This window comes from Saimiri boliviensis, chromosome 2 (genome assembly GCF_048565385.1).
Source record: "Saimiri boliviensis isolate mSaiBol1 chromosome 2, mSaiBol1.pri, whole genome shotgun sequence".
Classification (NCBI taxonomy): domain Eukaryota; kingdom Metazoa; phylum Chordata; class Mammalia; order Primates; family Cebidae; genus Saimiri; species Saimiri boliviensis.
The window spans coordinates 199917774-199938564 of record NC_133450.1 but is presented as its reverse complement, the minus strand read 5'-3'; the positions used below and the strand labels follow the sequence as shown (position 1 = coordinate 199938564).

At 39.1% G+C, this 20791-nt stretch overlaps 1 protein-coding gene across 7 annotated transcripts in view; it reads right to left on the bottom strand.

The window, feature by feature from the left end:
• Positions 1-1498: 1498 nt before the first annotated feature.
• ZNF462 (zinc finger protein 462) overlaps positions 1499-20791 on the bottom strand; it is a 155520-nt gene continuing 136227 nt past the window's right edge. For all 7 annotated transcript variants that reach the window (XM_010335992.2, XM_010335993.2, XM_003925254.4 and 4 more), the window contains exons 11-13: positions 12045-12177; positions 5551-5674; positions 1499-4314 (exon numbers count right to left, since the gene is read on the bottom strand). In XM_010335992.2, coding sequence (XP_010334294.1) covers positions 4107-4314; positions 5551-5674; positions 12045-12177 — 465 coding nt within the window. In that variant the 3' untranslated portion in view covers positions 1499-4106. The remainder of the gene's footprint in view (positions 4315-5550; positions 5675-12044; positions 12178-20791) is intronic.

Here is a 20791-nt window from a genome sequence, read left to right as displayed (position 1 = left end):
CTGATTATGGTGGAGGCTGCTTGGTCACGTGCTCTTCCTAAGCACACTAGAAGATCAAACACTTCCCAGCCCCTTTGTGGATAGGTGGAAGAGTATGACCAGCTCCAGCCCATAAAGAGGCTGAAAGTGATGTGTGCTACTTCCTGGATCAGGCATTTGAGTGGGTAGGACACTTCCAAACTCTTAGCAGTGACCTTGAGAGTCATGTGTTGAGATGACAGCAACACTAGATGGAGCAACCTGGACTCCCGAGTCAATAGGTCTAGGGCACCTCACAGACATTCACAGCGTATTTGTCTAAGAATCAAATCTCTATGGTGTAAGCCAGAGATTTCAGGATTTGCCTTGTTGCAGCCCTTACCATGACTTACATAGCAATAAATTCCATTTCTTTTACATAAAACAAAGTGAGAATATGGATTAGACATGAACTCAGTAAAAGCCCTGTTCATAAACTATTTCATGGATAACATGAGAGAACAGCTGTATCACATTGAAGCCCATTAAGTCACTTTCTCTTTTCCAAAAACTATAGGAGAAACTTCTCATCCTGCAGTCCTAGAAAAGGTTGAGTATCTCTTGAGCATTTGAATCTAAAGTTACTCAGAATGCAATCTTACTGATTGATCCTTTGTTTTTGCCTTGCCTGTCAAGCAAGCTCGTGGTCAAATGCGTGACTTGTGTGTGGCCTCATGAAATACATTTTTGTCAACTATCATCACTTTGCTACTCGATCCTCATTTTCCCTTTAGGTCCTACCTTATCTAATTTTCTGCATCCTCCAAATGTGTTGTACATATTCTTTTAACAATGTTCCTTTGGTGAAGGGGTAACAGGCATGGGGATGAGGGAGAGCAAGAACCAAGTTTTTAGAATGAATGCCGAACAAATGATCCAGGAGCCATACTTCTAACACTGGTAGAGGCAGATAGTATAACTCAGCTCTGAGTTAATAATTAATGCTGTTGATTTTAATTTACTTTTCTTCTAGGCTTCAAGACTATTAATTTTTCCATTGATTTTATAACAGGGTAGCTCAAAGAAAACTTTAATGGTGATAATTATTGCTGCAGGATGTGCAGTAAGATAGTCTGTGGCTCAGGCTTTCATGAGGCAAGTGAGGCAACAATGAAATGGATCCTATGCAGTGGGTGTGACTTGCAGTTAGCTTAAAGTGACTGTGCTTGTGGATTCAGGGTCCCCAGATGATGTTTGATCACTGGCGCTTCCTCCTTCAGAAGTTCACACGACTTTGATTCACGTTTTTGATGGAAAATATTCCTTCCCTAAAACTCCCTCAGTTGGTGATGAATACCTGATGCAGAAACATTAACATCTGAAAATCTCAGCTCAACCTCACTTTGCTTTCCATACTTAGGTAGATTCAATGGCTTAAAGTCATTCAACGGCTTAAAGCATTGAAAGGTAGTGCTTTATTATTTCTAGATTTCATAGCTGTAGTCATATCTGTAAATGATTTACAACAGATGCACATAGACACATGTGAAAAAAATTCTTTATTAATTTCTCACATTTCATTACAAAATGTATGTTGCAAACAACTTGAATAACCTACTTGTGGTTTTTTTTGTTTTGTTTTGTTTTGTTTTTGTTTTTGTTTTTAAACCCTTGGCTTCAAGGACTCAGGGTCTCCCTATCTTTTATGAAGTATTGGGAAACACTGATTACTGGAGTCAATAGGTTATCATTTTGCTATTTATTTTCTTCTCTCAAGCTCTGAAAAAAATGTCCTCTGTATAAATTAAACAACAACAAAAAATGTTGTAAATTCTATGTCATTACAAGTCAACAGAATTATAATAATGCATCCAAAATGTGCGGCCACAAAATATCAGGTATATGTTTGAAAAGAAAAAAATGACATTCTAGCCTTGTTAAAAGGATAATGGTCCCATATTTTTATTAACAGGTTAGCAAAACAAAATCCAATGGATTACAATATTTACATGTTATTTGAAAAATAAAGTAGTGATAAAAGCATGTCACAATTATTTTCTTTTTTTTTTTCCTTTTTCTTTCTCTTTTTGTTTGTTTTTTGGTAACCATTACAAACACCCAATCCAGGTATGGAACTGTTTAATACATTTGAAATGAGGCCAATTAAAAACAAATAGAGGCACAAAATGAATCTTTGTCTGGATAGTTCACACTTTCCCCATTTTCTGGTTTCCACATCATGGCCCCCATCCCTTAAAAAATTAAATTAAAACAAATATCCTACAAATAAAAATTCTTAACAGTAAGAAAATAAAAGAAGAACATGCTTTTCAAGTAAGCACTTATTCCACAAATGCAACATCTTTCCATGGATTTTATTTGAAGCTGTGTGGGACACTGTCATCTCAGCAATTCCCCTTCCCTTTCTTCCCTCCCACCCTCCCACAACCCTTCCAAGTAAAAAAAAAACAAAACATGAAAACCAAAGGACTCACACATGCACACACACACACTCACACACGCACACACACATCCAAGCACACGCACACATGGGCTTCTAAAACCTAGGCTTCAAGAAAAGTTCTTTTCTATTTTTTGGAACGAAACCCTTTGTTCACAATCAGAACATATTATAAATGTAGGCTTAGATTTAGTCTAAGCTGCTCCCTCCTGAAAAAGCTGATATGGGGGACAGAGCAGCTGGCAGCTAGATTTAAAGAAAGAAAGAAAAAAAAAAAAAAGAAAGAAAGAAAGTAGTTCTCCAGGCTCCTTGTAGGATATACGTTATTTCTTGTCCACTCTCACCAAAGGGATGGGATTCTAGCACATCCCCTCGTCCCCTAAATAAATGAAAACCCCCTGCAAAACATAATGCCAACAGAAACAAAACACAGATTTTAAAATCACACACAAAAGCCAGCCAATCCTAACAGAAATTATTTGTGTGAGACGGATAATGCGTGAATTTGACAGGCAACAAAAGGGTGAGGAGGACCTCCTCGTCTGGCCCACAAGCTGCATAGCTGTGCCGAAAGTTTGGTTCTTTAGTTAAATTAAAAAAAAAAAAAAGAAAGTTAACTTCTTTGTTATTTTCATGTTTAAAATAAAAACATTCCTATTCACAAAAAAAAAAACCACTAAATCTCCCTTGCCCCCAAATTAAAACAACAGTAACAACACACACACAAAAAACAATTGAAAAACTGAATTGTGCTGTGTTTGTAACACTCAAATTGATAGAAAATAAACATGTGGCAAACAAAACTCCACAACCACCTTAAAATTAGCTCACATGAATCTACCAAATTCTAAATTATAGTTGAACACTAATAAACAGCTTACCTGGAATAAAGGATGACAATTCACAAACAGTTATCTAATAATTAAAGTCTGTTTCTTTTTTTTGTTTTGTTTTTTACTAAAATAATTAAAAAAATCACAGTATTTTAAGAAATAAAACCCACATGGGGATTTTAAGCACAATTTGTGTTCCTTTCTTTAAAACTCTTTTTTTTCTCCATTCACCATCTTGCCCAGCAGTTCTCTCTACATTTAACCACAACGACGACAGGTAGTACTGACAAATGCAGAGAGTTCCCTTGGTTAAGTTTGAGGTACTAGGAAACAGGTGACTGTTTTATGCAAAGCAGTTTCTTTTTTTTTTTGTTTTCTGTTTTTGTTTTTTGTTTTTTTTTTCCCAAAGCGGCTGCAGTTAGGTCTTGAAAAAGCTTAAGGTATTAAAACTAGAAAAACGCACCAAAAGTTGTGCGTCAAAAAGTTGCTCCCCAATGAGAAGTCTTGTACTGTCACGGAGCTTCTGTTTCCACATACTGTCCAAGACCACCACAGAGTGCACCTTACCCTTGGGAGGTGCTTCGATATTCCGCAACAAATGAAACTTCCATGATGAAGATCCGGAAGAAAAGATGTAGTGATGGAAAAGGAGCCACATATTCCAACCATTTAAATAACTTTAATTTACATACTCACTCACACAGGTACCAGTGCTTTGAAAATAGATTGTTCAGTCCTAAAAAGCAGCTTTGTTCTGTCTTCTCTTTTCTGTCCCTCCCTTCTCAGCCCAAGCCAGCCCTCCCACTTTTTCATCACTGTTCAAGTAAGGTTTGATTAAGAATTTCACCAAACGCTTATTCGTTTTTGGCCTCTGCATTCTCCAGGAGAGATTTGTCGGCAGTTACTACACAGATGGCTACTGTTTCATTCTTTAGGGAAAAGTCTATCCCAATGGCCTCGTCATCTTCCTTTTCCTCTATGGAGGGCATTTTAACACTGTTCTCCATGATCTCTTTTGAGTGGATTTCTTCTCTGCTCACCTGCTTAGTGTCATTCAATGCCCTGGAAAAACATTTATTGAAGAGACAGATGAGTATAGTTATCTATATTTCTCTTATTAAACAAATAAATAATAAAAGCCCTCAAGTGTCTTTATTTTCCTGATCCTGTAAAAGCTTTGGGGTTTCCTTTGAACAAATGCCATGGGTCTATGACAAAAATCCAAGTGATCCATCCCTGCTATATGTTTTGCTTAAGTCACGTATTTCTGTATCTTAAAGATTTGAACATACAGAAATATCTATTATTATTATTTTTTATTATGCTTTAAGTTCTGGAGTACATGGCAGAACATGCAGGTTTGTTACATAGGTATATATGTGCCATGGTGGTTGGCTGCATCCCATTATTAATACTATATTTTGATTATACCATGTTTTGTTTCTAGATGAGCACAGTCACATTATGTCACTTCCTCTACTGGGTGGTAAGTGGTAATAGCAAGAAATGTTTTATGCTCAAAGTGATAAGCTGAACCCAAAAGCTTGGAGATTATTTATATTTATTAAGTCTAAAAGAGTAACTCAGGTACTAAAGATTTGTCAGGTCCTGAAACAAATCATGAAGACAAACTAAAAGCAAAAACCTGAAGATGGAACCCATGTCTTGGGAAGCTTGGTTATATTCTCTGAGGTCTAGACCCTTGAGGCTTCAGGCTTCATATCACCACACAAGCCGTATTTCCTCCTGAAAAGACCATATCCTATTTCTCTGTGTCTGGTGGACTAACGGTACCTTGTTGAGGGGCTGATTTTATGTTCAGAGATCTCATAAATATTTTACAAGTATGCTCTCACCTACCTGGGAGGCAGGCAGAAGCTGACTCTGTCCCCGAGGCAGGACATGGGACTGTTCAGGGCCACTCAGGGAATGATCAGTCACAGAGCAGGAACAGAAGCCAGATCTTTTGACCTCGATTCACGTTCTATTATAGAATGTCATGCTAATGAAAACTAAAGGGACACTGGCTGGAGAAAACACTGTACTTCTGCACATGGGCTTGAGTGGGACTTGTCATTCATGAAGATGATTTTTCCTCATTTGACTTGTGACTGGGTGACCATTTTTAAAAAAACAACAGAAAAAGGAGAAACTTGGCTCCTCATGATTGCCTCTCCTCCCATGGCCCAAAAATGTGACACAGAGGGGTATACATACTGTCAGGGGAACAAAAACAAGAGCCCCTCCCTCCCTACCTCTTGCTTTGGACAAAAGCATCCTTGGGATGGCCCGACTTACATGCCGTGTCTCAGCACATGTCTTTCCCACTCAGAGCCCTGTGAAAATGCCCGTCCACAAAATTCACATGGAAAACGCTTCTCAGTGTTAATAGCAGCCCCGTGGTCAGAAAATCTCATCAGCTCTGCAAAGAGAAAGCCGAAGTGTTACCTGTGTGCTGTGGGAATTGGCAGAATAGATAAGTCAGCATTCATTAGGATACCCTCTCTCCTATCTTCACTTAGAATGCCATGTGGTGAAAGCAGTTTCCAGATTCCGTACTTTTTCTTAGGTTTCCTGCTTAGGGCATTTCTTGGATAGCATTCAAGAACTGTTTCTAGTTCTTGGGCCCCAAGACCTCATTCCTCCTCACCTCCCCAATGCTTCTATCACATAATCTGGGTCTTTCTTGACTGAAGAGATCCTTGCTCATTCCAAAGGAATCTGGGCATTATTTTTTCTGATTTATTCTTTCCCTTGTGTGATGATCTATATCAGTGCCTCACAGGTTAGCATCTATTCATTTCCTTTTTTACGCAGGTTTATCTTTGTTTGCTAAAAAGAATATAGGCTACCGAAAGCCCTGGACCAGGTTGTGTGTTGTGGACCTTAGGCTTTCTCCTTATTCCAAGTAAGAATGAAGGCTCATGACTTGTGGTCATCCAACATAGATATTATAACCAATACCTTACAGGGCAGTTATGTGCATTGAATGAGATCTGCAAACGAAGAATCTACCATGAACATGAATCTGGATGAGTGGGAACCAGTATGTGAACACACGTCCCCAGCTATTGAGAGATCCTGGCCTGCTGCCTGGCACCTACCCCTCAATTGGTTATATTCATGAATAGGCAGACATTTCTGGACCGTCTGTTGTAAGCATCAAATATTGACTTAGTTGTTTTGTTTCCTCCATGGTACTGGGCACATGCTAGAAGTCTGATAAATGTGGATTGGCTGTTTTCAGGTCACGTCTCCTGGCAAACTCAAAGATAAGAGCTTATATGGCCATTGTGTTAGCCTGAGTTCCTAACCCATATGTGTTTCATTATGCCACAGAGGGCCAAGTCTTCATGTGGGTAATAAATGGCAGGACCTTGCCAGTTCTGCAGCCGTGTTGCAAAGTAAGGACATCGCACAGGGAAGTGTTGATCATTTTTACACTCTGATCACTCTGGTCCACACAGATGAGACATTACAGGAAGATGCCTCCTGGTTGAAATGCCCCATCTAATAAGATTCTCAGGACGATGTCAACAGGATGGGGGGCTCTGTGATGCCTTAATCTTCAGCACAAAAAGCTATGTGACTGGGGCCAGTTTTAACAAAAGATGAAACATTTTCTCACAAATTAAGAAGATCACCACACAAGCCATTAAAAATAATTGCACAGACTATCTTCCTTGATTCTTTTCATTGGAAATGAGACAGCACCATCTGCTCTGCGCATTAATTCCTTAGCAGGGATTATCTTGGGCAAGAAATCAACAGAATGCCTTCCTGACTCCTCCCCAACTGCATAATGAGGAGGGGGTGGGGAGGATTCTGCTTGGGTTAATTTTGATTTCTTCATGCCTGGATTCTTCTCTTTCAAATCTCCCCTGAGCTTCCTAGGCAGGACCTGCAGTGTGTCCATATTCAATCCAGTGCTTGCATTTAAAAAGGAGGTAGGGATTGGGGTGGCTGCGAAGCTATGAACCCCCTAAATTGAGGGTGTCTGATGAAAGTCTAAATTGCCACCTAGAGGAATAATGTTCCTGGTACATTTGTCCCTTTACCCTTAATCTGCAAACAGAAAATCAGTCATCTGTCCTTTCCAATGGCATATAAGAAGTTCTGCCCGCAAAGGAGGAGGCCACTGGCCACTGGCCACACTTCCAAGAGCTCTCCACCAGCCTGAGAGCTGCCTACAAGCCACCTCCCGCCCTCTGCTCCTAGAAGCAGGGACGTCTGGCAGAAACATCCGAGGCTATTGTGTGCATTTCTTCTTCTTGCCAAGAATATACCTAGATGGTGGAAAGTTGATTCTCAGTCTATTCAAAGGAGATGAGACAAAGGAGGCTGCTCTTTCAAGATCAGCGAGGGGGAAGGGAAGGTTTAGTCTTGTAATTCCCATTAACATGACTGGAAGTTACTCATGTAAATCCCCCACCCTCTGAGAGGAATACGTGCTTCTCCACCCTGGGGGCTTTTTTTTCCCCTCATGTGGTGAAGCTCATGAATGTGGACGCTATACTTTTTCCAGTGAGAAGAGGAGACCCTGAAGTCCTTTTCAGCCAGACCACTCCAGTGGCATGCCACAGTGCCAAGTAGAAGGGGGCTGGCAAGTAGGGTAAAATGGGGAAGTCTGCCTGGTGCCCCTCACACATCTCAACCACCATCTTTTAAATTCAAGTTTTCTTTCTTTCCTTTTCCTTTTTATACGGAGTCTTGGGAAGAGGAGGCCTAAAAGGTTTTTGTTTTTTTTTTTTTTTGCCTTGGTAATACTTATAACCTTTGAAATCACACATGCTCAGCTTTAAAGATTAAAAAGTCATAATAATATCCAATGAGAAATAATTTATTTCTTGAGAAAGAAAGGCAAGGCCACAGAGCATCATGAAGAAAAAGGAATCTTTCTGTCAAAAGTATCCTCTTCCCAGAAAACTCTGGTAATAGTGCAGAGATGTTAAGAAATCATAGTGAAATGATTACTTAACATGAAATGGTCTGAAAAAGAAAAAAAAAAGCCATGCTTCTCTGATCACAACCATTTTCCTTGTAAGTAATGTATTAATACAGCCCCTACTCATAAAAGTACTCACGTTATGAGAACAATCAACCTACATTGTAAGGATGTTTTATTTGTCCATGTGTTTCTCAGGTTGACTGCAGGCACAGGGTTTTTGACAACATAGTGTACCTTGGCTGTCATTTCCTGCTGTCTGTCTTGGTCAGGGGTTCAAGAGGCAAACTGGAACCCCCACCTTTGCAAACCCATAGTCTTTCGCCTTGGAATCATGGTAGGAGGGTGAATGCAAGTCAGGAAAAGGAAGGGAGAACATCTTGGAGAAAAGTAGCCCACCAATAGGCTTCCTTATGTTTGCAGGCTGAACAAGCAGAAAACAAAGAAATTCTGCAGAAGTGCTCCTTAGAGCGAGGTCCCAAGGGCCACTGAATCCACAGATTTCAGGGCCAGGTCCCCTTCAGTGAAGATTACATTACTGAAGGCATTGGGAAAGGGGTGTGTAGGGTAAGAAGAGGGTTTGCTTTTGGAGTCAGAAGACCTAAATTTGAACTGAATTTGATCTCCAGGGTTTATGTTTTTTTGTTTTGGTTTTACTTTGAACATGCTCAAATTTTCCTAGTCTTCATTTTTCCATTTGTGAAATCACAGTAATAACACCTATACTGCAGGCTTATCGTTTATTAGGTGACTCCTATATTCTAGAAACTGGGCTAAGGTCTTGTGTGTTATCTCATTTAATCTTTACAACAACCTATGGAACCACACCCTGGATAGCCAGAGCAATCTTAAGCAAACAAAACAAAGTTGGAGGCACCAACTTAGCTGATTTTAAAATTGACTACAAAACTATAATAATCAAAATGGCATGGTACAAGCATAAAAATAGATAAACAGACCAACAGAACAGAATAGAGAGCTCAGAAATAAATCCACACGTTCATGGTCCATTGGTTTTCAGCAAAGTTGCCAAGAACACATAATGGGGAAAGGGCAGTTTCTTCAATAAATGGTATTGGAACAGGTGGACATCCACAAGCAGAAGAATGAAATTAGATCATCATCTCACATCAGATACAAGAATTATCTCAAAATGAGCTAAAAACTTGAATATAAGACCTAAAACTATAAAACAACTAGATAAAAACAAAGGGGGAAAAACTCCACAACACTGATCTAGGCAATGGTTTTTTGGAAATGACCTCAAATGCATAAGGAACAAAAGCAAAAATGGATAAACAGAATTACATCAAACTAAAAAGCTTCTGTATAGCCAAGGAAATAATCAACACAGTAACAGACAACCTATGGAGTGAGTGAAAATACTTGCAAACCATACATCTGATAAGGGATGTATGTATACCCATGCCGTATTAGGAAATCAAGCAACTCAGGAGAAAACAACCTGATTAAAAAATGGCAAAGGATCTGAGTAGACATTTCTCAAAAGAAGACATACAAATGACCAGCAGGCATATGAAAAAATGTTCAACATCACTAATCATCAGAAAAATGCCAATGAAACCACAATGAGCTATCACTTCACACCTGTTACAAGGCTATTATCAAAAAGAGTAAAGATAACATGCTAGAGAGAATGTGGAGATAAGGGAAATCCTGCACACTGTTGGCGGCACTGCAAATTAGTACAGCCATTATGGAAACAGCATGGAGGCTCTCACGAGGTCAAGAGATCGAGACCATCCTGGTCAACATGGTGAAACCCCGTCTCTACTAAAAATACAAAAATTAGCTGGGCATGGTGGTGCATGCCTGTAGTCCCAGCTACTCAGGAGGTTAAGGCAGGAGAATGGCCTGAACCTAGGAGGCAGAGGTTGCGGTGAGCCAAGATCATGCCATTGCACTCCAGCCTGGGTAACAAGAGTGAAACTCCGTCTCAAAATAAATAAATAAATAAATAAATAAATAAATAAATAAATAAAAGTAGAACTACCATATTGATCTAGCAATCCTGCTTCTAGGTATATCCAAAGGAAATGAAAGCAGGATATCGAAGACATACATGCACTGTCATGTTCACTGCAGGGTTACTCATAACCAAGGTAAGTAATCTAGTTAGGTGTCCATCAATAAAGGAATGGATAAAGAAAATGTGGAATATACACATATGAAATAGTATTCAGCCTTAAAAAATATGAAATCCTGTCATTTGTGATAACATAGATAAACTTGTAGAACATTATGTTAAGTGAAATGAGCCAGGAACAGAGAGGCAGGCACAAATACTTCATGATCTCACTTACATGGGGAATCTAGAAAAGTCACACTCATGTAAGCAGATAGTAGAATGGTGGTTGCCAGGGGCTGGGGGTTTGGGGAGATGTTGTTCAGAGGATACAAAATTTCGGTCATAGAAGAATAAGCTTAAGAGATCTATTGTACAACAGTGACTATAGTTAATAACAACATATTGTATACCTGACAATTGCCAAGAGAGTAGATTTAAGTGTTCTGACCATAAAAAATGGCAAGTATGTGTGCTCATGCATATGTTAATTAGCTTGGTTTAACTTTCCACAATGTATACATATTTTGAAACATGCTGTACATCATAAATATATACAATTTTTATCAATTAAAAATAATTAAAAAAATAAAAAATGTCCAAACTCTGATGTTTGGACATTTTAAATTTAATTTAAAAAAAACTTTAAAACAATCTTAGGAGCGAGTGTTATTATTCTCATTATAATTATTATTATTTTATAGATGATGAATGTACAACAAGATAAAATAATTTACCCTAAGTCATCTAGATAGTAAGTAGCAGAACTGGAAGCCAAATTCAGGCAGGCTAAATGTATAGTTCTCTTCAGTCCATGAGATTAAAGAAAAATGTTATATAAAAAACACCAGCACTGAGGGTAGCACATAATGGTGCTCAGCAATGGCAACTCGTACTATTCTTATCTCTGGGTTGATATCTGCAATGTTGATTTCTGATGTTTATATTATCCACATGCTTTTGATAAATCTGCAGTAACTAAAGTAACATATCCCAGCCTATATTCTTGTATGCATAGTCTGGGGTTTTCCACAATATTCTATGTTAAACAATATAGAAAACCAACTCTGAATCACATAAATGTATATCTACAACTAAATATACTTTTGAAAACTTTTTTCATTTTGAATTAATTATAGACTCACAGGAAGTTAGAAAAATGGTACCAAAGTCCCACAAAACTTTCCCCAGTGTATTCTGTAAATTTCAAGTTGAATAAAAGAGGTGGTCTCTCTTTCTCTCTCTTTACAAAGCAAGTCAGAGCACAAAGTGGGTTAAAAAAAGGGCCACACAGAGGGGCATCAGGGGGCGGGGGCTCAAGTTCTTTGCAGCCTCCCCTACAGTTCCAACTGTGTGTGTGTGCCCCAGCAGCAGTAATTTTAAATAAGCATTCAACTGGAAATTCATTCTCATTCCTCTATAGTTCTACAGTATCATCCATCTTGCTGTCTGCTTGTCCTTATTCTAAAGATTCCCTAGATACCAGTTTTCCTTATTAAAAATAAATCTCTGCCGTCTATTTTTCAACAAACATATATCTATAATTAGGGAGAAAATGTCTGTTTTCCTTGGCGTTTCTATAGCTGGTGATAGTTTACAAAGACACAGCCCTTTATGTGTTTCTTAAGTCAGTCTGTTCTGCTACTTAACTAAGAAGGATCATTCCTTCTGTTATTCCTACAGCAACCTCCTTCCTTCCTTCTGTCTCACCACGGACATGCCAGATACCATCTGGGACTGGGAGGGCAGGATGAGACTAACCTCTGTCTTCAGCCTTGCTGTTCATTTCTTCTTCCTTGTCCTCATCATCACTGCTGGAGCTCTCCATTTTTTCCTTCATCTGTTCCAGCTGATCCAAGTTAACCCGTCCAACCAGCTCAAAGTTACGGCTTACCTGAAAAAGGCCCAAACAAATGATGGAATAATAAACTGCAGACCAAATGGGGTTCTCCTTGATGTAGAGATCTTTCCAACATCGTTTTCCTAGGACTGTGGTTTTAGAACCAGGACCAAACAACCCAGGGGCCCAAGAGGTCTTTTTCTTCATTTTGATACTTTTGGAGATGGAGCTGCCCTTTGTTCCCACATTCCATCATTTTCACTGGAAGTTTTGCACCCTGGACTTTCATTACCAAACCTGTGAAGAAACATGAGCTATAGTATGCAGAAGACCAAAAGTAAGATGAGGCCTAGAGTATAAATATCCAAAATGCGTGTTTTTTAGTTGAATTCAAAGGTGTAACTCTCATAAGAACTCAAGTTTCAAATACTTCTGCAGGTGAAGAAGTTCTGCAAACATGCTGGCCACCAGCATGAGACACAATACAACGTTCTTCACCATGTTCCCATCAACCAGGGTGTTGTGGGGTGTCCCAGGTTAGACCAGATGACAGCTATCTGATCCTTAACTCGAGTTTAAATGGAAGATAACATTACTACTGTTAGTGTTACTACTGTTTTTAAAGCTACCCACAGCCTATATATCGAGGATGGGAGTGTCTGTAAAAAAACCTAGATAACTAACCCCTAAAAGCCCTTTAAAAGTGTTAACTTCCCAGCACTTTGGGAGGCCGAGGCGGGTGGATCACGAGGTCAAGAGATCAAGACCATCCTGGTCAACATGGTGAAACCCCGTCTCTACTAAAAATACAAAACATTAGCTGGGCATGGTGCGTGCCTGTAATCCCAGCTACTCAGGAGGCTGAGGCAGGAGAATTGCCTGAACCCAGGAGGCGGAGGTTGCAGTGAGCTGAGATCACGCCATTGCACTCCAGCCTGGGTAACAAGAGCGAAACTCCATCTCAAAATAAAAAAAAAAAAGTTAACTATGCCTGGTTTCTATTTAGATTAAAATGTGGTCGGAATAATGTGGGAATCCAAGCTTTCTTCAAAATATCATTAGAGGGAAACAAAAATTTACACTAAGAAAAGTTTTTAATGATTTTCCATTTTGGGTTCTCAGATCAATGGTAGCACAAAATTTACCTTCTTCATGAATCGCTTTTCAGAACCTCTCCAGTTGCATGCATAGAATAATCAGAATTGACAAGCTGGTTCAGGGCTAAAGCCAGGAGACAGCCATGGGCTATGCCTCTATGTATGGTGCTATGCTCGCCTTGTTGGAGGCCTGGGGTGGGGACACACAGGATGAGTGAGACCTGGTTCTGGCCTCCAGAGGCTCACAATGAGTTGAAGAGATAAGACAGACATCATAAATCAGATTCCAAGGCGGACATCCCTAGCTGCCACAGTTGAGACAGAGTGGTAAGAGGGCACAGGAGAGGAAAGAGAATTTACAAGACAAGTCCAAAATATTCTCTGGGACCAGACTGGAACTAAGATTTGGTGAACACCAATTCCTTGTGCCTGGGAGATGGGAACATCATCACTGACTATGACAAATGTAAGGAGCCTCAGAGTACCAGGTCTAAGACACTGAGGCAAAATACTGTCCCAAGAACATCCTGTAATACATAGGTAGCATTTTCAGAAGGAGAAGAACTCAGAGAAAAAACTCCTTTTAGAACAAGAGAAAAAATACACTGATCTGTAACAATGAAATCCATGAAATTAGTTAACGTTGAAAATAACTCAACATGAGGGTGGACAAGACACAGAGAACAATCTCAACACTGAACACACAGGAAAGGCAACTTCTTGTTTTTCTCAATTAAAAACGCTTTAAAAATGAAGATACTAAGGCAAGAAGAAGGAGAAAGGGGTCAATTCCAAACCCTAATTTATCTTTCTTCCCCTCTAAGTCCACAGTAACAGTTTCCAAAGGACTTTTGCTTGTGCCATCTTACTAACTAGGGCATTAACATTTTCACTGATTTCCTTCTATGACCTAAGAGCAAAAACAAGGAATATGTGCTTGGAAGTCAGACAGACCTGAGTTCAAGTTTAGGATTTGCCACTAACCCTTAGATTCTGAATAAATCACTCGTTATACGTCCCTGATATCTTTATTTGTAAAAGGAGGTCAACATAATACTTGAAACACAATAGTCCCCCAAAACGTAATTTTCTTCCCCTTTCTGGGAATGTGAGGCTTTTCTAGTTTTGGCTCTTGGAAATGCTTACAACAAGCATTGTAAATGGATATTTACGAAATTATGTTTAGCCATAGAGTCTACATTTTAGCCAAATAGCATTTATGATAAATATTTGAATAAAAAGTTTTCTGGCTTGCTAGTTTTTCAGGAAAAGTGGCCAAAGTTCCAATTTGCCTAATTTTTACATACATTTGAAGAAAAGTATTTTTAAGTGACTGGTACATAAAAGGCAGCCTTTCCTGGGTCACTTTCTCCCATACTTCCCACTATTAGTAATCAGGGAAACTATAAATACCTGTAAAGGACATAAGGGGTGGGCTGTCACCAGGAAACAAAAATAATGAAACCAAGAAGACCAAAACAGAATCCTCAAACATCTGCTTTAAGCCAGTTGTTTTCATTCATTCACTCATTCATTCACTCATTCATTCATCAAGGATTCCTGGAAGGCTGACTTGTTGTGTGTCAGCCCTTGGGGTCCACATTGGAAACCCTGCTTCTTTTGGAGTTCTTAGTGACAGAAGGAGATCTGTCACCAAACCAAATGTTATTCCCCCCCTCCTCATTCTGGGTTTTTTTTGAAGACTGTATTTGTCCATTTTCCCAGCACCATCATCTCTTCACTGGAAAACTGTTAACATTTTAAATTCTGCACGATTTTAAAATAGTACATGACATTTTCACAGTATGATGTGCATCCCAGGCTAACCCAGGATTCATTTGGTCCTGAAGATTTCTAAAATCTCTGCTGGGCAATTAAAAGATTTAAAAATGAAAACTAAAATTTTTGCTATGTAATTAGAAGATTTTAAAATAAAAACTCTTTATTGTTTTGGGTTACGACGGTATTCGAAATCCCCAAGCCATCAATCCAAATATTAATCCTAACACAAAAGGAAGACTCTTTTCTGCATTCCTGAGCCCATTATCATCTCTTACCTGGATTATTGCAAGCCCCTTCCCCTCCCCTATTGGTCTCCCAGCACCTAATCTTGTCCCTTCTTGTATCTGATTCTTTAGTGTGGTCAAAGCAATCTTTAAAAAAATTTAAATCTCTTCATGTCAGTCTCTGCTTGCCCTGAGGATGAAATATAAATTTCTTACTGTTGTTTACACAGCCAGCTCTCACGTTATTCTGGCACATCTTCTCCAGGCTCCTCCTTGCTCTCACCACCCTGAACTTACTGAGGTCATGCCCTTGAGGAGTCTATGCCTCCACCATCTCACCTGTCTGAAACTCTGTCCTGCCTGCTGGCTTCATGTGTTACTCCTTAGTCTCCTAGACCCGCTTCTGTCACTTCATCTGGGAGAGATTCCTTAAACTTCTCCTGCTCGATATCCTTGCTCCATGCTTTCACAGCACTCGCATTCAGTAACGAATTGTTAATGGCCCGCACTTCCCCAGTCAGCTACAAACTATGAGGAAAGCCTTGCTGCGAGTCTTACTTACAGCTGAACCCCCACATAGTCAGCATAGTGTCTAGATTAGACAGCGTGTTATTCTTGTCTCCTGGCTACTGGACACCTTCATTTTCACTTAGAAGTTTCTTTTAGGCCAGGCGCGGTGGCTCACGCCTGTAATCCCAGCACTTTGGGAGGCCAAGGCAGGTGGATCACGAGGTCAAGAGATCGAGACCACCCTGATCAACATGGTGAAACTCGTCTCTACTAAAAATACAAAAATTAGCTGGGCATGGTGGTGCACGCCTGCAGTCCCAGCTACTCGGGAGGCTGAGGCAGGAGAATTGCTTGAACCCAGAAGGTGGAGGTTGCAGTGAGCCGAGATCGAGCCATTGCACTCCAGCCTGGGTAACAAGAGTGAAACTCCATCTCAAAAAAAAAAAAAGTTTCTTTTATATAAGCATTCACAAAAAATTTACAAAAATACAAAAAAAAATCTCATTTAAAGTCCAGTTACCTATATATAATAACTGTTAATGAATTATTGTAGTTTTGTATTCCTGTTCTCTAACCGTAGATTATTTACATTGCTTTTATCATGTTAAAACAAACAAACGTATCTCCTACTTTTTCATGCCTGGCAGTGTACTCGTCATTCTCTGAATAAATATATTTTTTAATCACTACATAGCATTTCATCAATGGACATATGATAGTGGACATATGATAGTTTACTCGACTATTCATTCCTGTATGAATTTACCGTGGATCATTTCTGGCTTCTCACCATTAAAAATATTCATTACAAACAGTAATAAACCTTATTGTATTTCAGCCTTTCATTCATTCTTAGTTTTAATTTTATAGGCTACCTTTCCAGATGTGAAATTACAGGGTCAAAGTCAAAGGGTGTAGACTTTATAAAAGCTCCCATCTATTTCTGAACTGATGACAGTACTTTCTGGGCCTAGAGATTGGTGGGTATCTGAGTAACTTCTTGATGGTGCAGATGACATATTGAGAGAAATAAACTATTTTCCTCTAAAGATGAGAAGGAGTTTATTATCATTTCCCCAAAGGTCCACAACAGAGGGAGAAAGAGCAAGCCTAAGAGTTTGAGATTTAGAACCTGGTTCCTTGCGGCCTTCTGCAGGCGAAAGAAGCCAAATATGTTCTTGAAGGGTGGCTTTTTCAGATACATAATCATTCAGACTAGAAAACGAAATACAGATCTTTATTCCTGTGAAAGCTATTTGTGAATGCCCACTCACTCAAGGTGCCCTGTGAAGGCCACGAACCCAGAGTTGGTGAAGTCATCTGTCCTGTGAGAATGTGAGATGAGGGCTGGGTGCAGTGGCTCATACCTGTAACCCCAGCACTTTGGGAGGCTGAAGTGGGTGGATCTCTTGAGGTCAGGCGTTTGAGACCAGCCCGGCCAACATGGTGAAACCTCATCTCTACTAAAAATACAAAAATTAGCCAGCTGTGGTGGCCTGTCATCCCAGCCACTTGGAAGGCTGAGACAGGAGAATTGCTTGAGCCCAGGAAGTGGAGGTTGCAGTGAGCCGAAATCATGCCACTGCACTCTATCCTGGGTGACAGAGCGAGACTTCAACTCAAAAAATAAATAAATAAAAGTGAGAAGAAGTGCCGAATGTTTTATCCTTTAACCCTGAAGTGAGGACACTGCAAAACCACTTCCACACTCAAACTTAATGTTCAAGCTTCGTCTGTCTGTTGGCTTTTAATCATTCAGTAAAATGGTTTAGATCTGGTCTTAGCATGTATTTCCATACTTCTGGTATATTCTAAGGCGATAATAATTATATGTGATTTACAAATATTATCAAGTTGAACATGCTTTTTTACATTGTACTAGGGTAGCAAACCCAGTCTGATAGAAGACTGATATAAACATGCTTGTTAATAACAGAATGGACCTGAACCCTTTGTCTTCAGATTACACTGCAGGCATCAAACAGGAGAGATTGTGATGGAGAAAGCCCACTTAATGTTTCCAAAGTTTTTAGTTGCAAGGTTGCCTCTCTTACTTAACATTTATACCTTCAAAAAGAGGCACCTAACCAGGATGCTTATATTACCTAATACTGCATGCATGTCGATGTTAAAAAGAATGCGCAGTGCTGTGAAGATTCTGAATGACTTATAACACAGGCTGGCAAACTTTTTGTGTAAAGGGTCAGATAAGTAAATATTTTAGGTTTTCGGGATCCTATAGTCTTTGTCACAACTATTCAACTGCTGTTGTAGCTCAGAAGCAACCATAAACAATAAGTCAATGGATGAGCACAGCTGCATTCCAATAAACCTTTATTCAGGGAAAGTGAAATCTGAATTTAATATAATTTCACATTATATATATATTTTTAAAAATTTTCAATCATTAAAATATGTCAAGACCATCCTTAGAGAGTGGGCCATATAAAAACAGGAGGTGGGCTAGATTTGGTCCACGCACCATAGTTTGCCAACCCCTGACTTACCAAGTGGTCTACTCAAAAGGCAGATTTTCTCTGCCTGTCTTTAAAAATCAGAATGGGAGTGAAAGAAAGAAATCAATGGGAGAAAGATTCAGCAAAGTATTATCTCAACGATCTCTTACAGCAGGATGGTCAAAAGTGCAAGTAAAAAAAATCTTGAATTCTCAGATAAGGGCATCTCAATTAGAGTTGCTGTAAAAGCTTCAAGGAAAGATATTCAAAGTTCATCCATACTGTCCCAAATGGTAGAATTTCTTTGTTTTTCATGGCTGAATAATATTCTATCGTGTATTTATGCACTACATTTTAAAAATTCTTCCATCAATAGACAGGCTGCTCCCATGTCTTGGCTATTATTCTATTGTGAATATTGACGCAGTGAACATGGGGGTGCAGTACTCTGTGAGATACTGATCTTGTTTCCTTTAGTTAGCTGTCCAGAAGTGGGATTGCTGTATCATGTGGTAGCTCTATCTTTAATTTTCCGAGGAACTTTCATGCTGTTTTCTCTAATGGCTGTCCCAATTTACATCCCTATCAATAGTGCACAAGGGTTCTCCTTTTCTTCACACATATCAAACGGTCACATTGTAAACCTTACATACATACAATTTCATTTATCAGTTATACCTCAATAAAGCTGGGGAAAAAAAGAAAGAAAAGGTATTCAGCCAAACAAACCAGTTAGGCAGTATTCAAGTTCTATGGAACCTGAGCCGGGAAAACTGTATTTGCTGGGCACTGTGCTTCTGCCCAGTTTTAAAGCTACCTTTTCTCTAGCATGTAACATGCTGAATTGTGCTGCTTTGTTTAAGCTTGTCTCACCTACTTGCTTATAAACCCTTCCAGGGTATCAACCATTTTTTATTTATAGGCTCAGCGCAGAGCCATCCACTTGATACACAATAAATGCTATTTGAATTTACCAGTAACATTAAAACCCATGAGAGATCATAAAGTATAAAGACTTCATAATGTTGCCGTAAGATTTGCATCCCATGAAATAAATTTGCTTGTTAATGACAGAATAAAAGTGGACACTTCCTAAATGATTTTGTTTCAATACTTATCAAATATGTATTATGTGCTAAAAATGCCCCCAGTAGTTTTTACGCGTATCACTTAACCCTTACGACAACTGTGTCGCAAATGTGCTGTCAATATCTGTAGATGAAGAGCACAGAATAGGTAGTGATAAAGCTAGGATTGGTTAGGACTCACATCTCCAGATGACACAGCTCAAGCTTTTCCCATTATAATGCAAATCATCTGTAGAAATGCAAAATTACTCACAAAATATGTCAAAACTACCATGGTTATACTGGCTGAATGCAAGAAAAAGGAAGAAAAAGTATTAATAATAATGTTATGTTGCAAAATGTGATGGGATAGAGCAGTAGCATCCTTTCAAAGTTTTTTCAAAATAAAAGCCTTTCTAAGAATATTAAAAACAAAGGATCATAGAATACCCAGAAGGATACAGAGCATAGAAGTCAAGGAAGATATCTACTTTCTTTTGTAATCACCGTGTCACAATCAGAAAACCTAACTCAGCAAAAGTCCAGACAAAAGCACTTATTTGGAGGAACTCAGCATAACTCCAGACACAAGTACTCAAGGAAGCTAGGTGAAAGACATCACTAAGAAAGGCTCAGAGCTTTGTGGCTGGCCAGTTGAGAAGTGGCCAATCTCCTGGATCCAAAATGCAGAGGGTAAAGATGCTAATGGATGTTGCCACTTGCTTATTTGAACAGGATACTTAAAATTCTGTATTTGAAAAGTCGATTTCACTTATTGATTTATTTAACAAACAACTCCTGAGGCTCTACTGTATGCTGGACCCTAGGTTAGATTTTGAAAGAAAGGTGAGATAAATAAATATGCCTTACAAAGGAAGAAGAAAGGTTCTATGAAAGCTTAGAAGCTGGGACAAATAATTTTGACTAGGGAGTTTAGTGGATGGTTTCAAAAGTGCAGGTAAAGAACATCTTCAAATGCCTATGTGAGAAATACTGTTTAAGGTTCTGCCAGACACGCCCCTCTAAGAAATGGTCACACTACTTGCTAATCCACTTCTGGTTTCTCTGTCATGGAAGAGGCAGAGCTATGGTTAACAAATCAGGAAGCAGAACTACATGAGGGAAAGCAGAAATGAAATGGCACAGTCTTCTAGAGAAGTCCACAGCTTACAGAAATCCTTGCAGTTGTTAAGGCTAAAGCTGCTAGCATTTAGTTCAGAAATAAAAAGCAGTCCAAAAAAAAAAAAAATGTGGCCAAAGGTGTGTTTTATAATTTGGGAAAAACTCTTCTTACGATTTGTTTGGGAAGAATCTTTGGAGAAAGATTTTGCTTTCATTGAATTCTCATTTCCTTTCCTGGAAACAAATGTCCTATGGGACTCTTTTTTTTTTTTTCCACTGTGAATTTCGCTAGTCCAAAAAACTGAGCAATTTTATTAGAATAACTAAAATGTTGATGATTCCTTCTGAGCTTCATGTTTTGCTGTTTCCCCCAAACTGGCAAAAAGTAAGATATGAATTTCTTAAGAGTT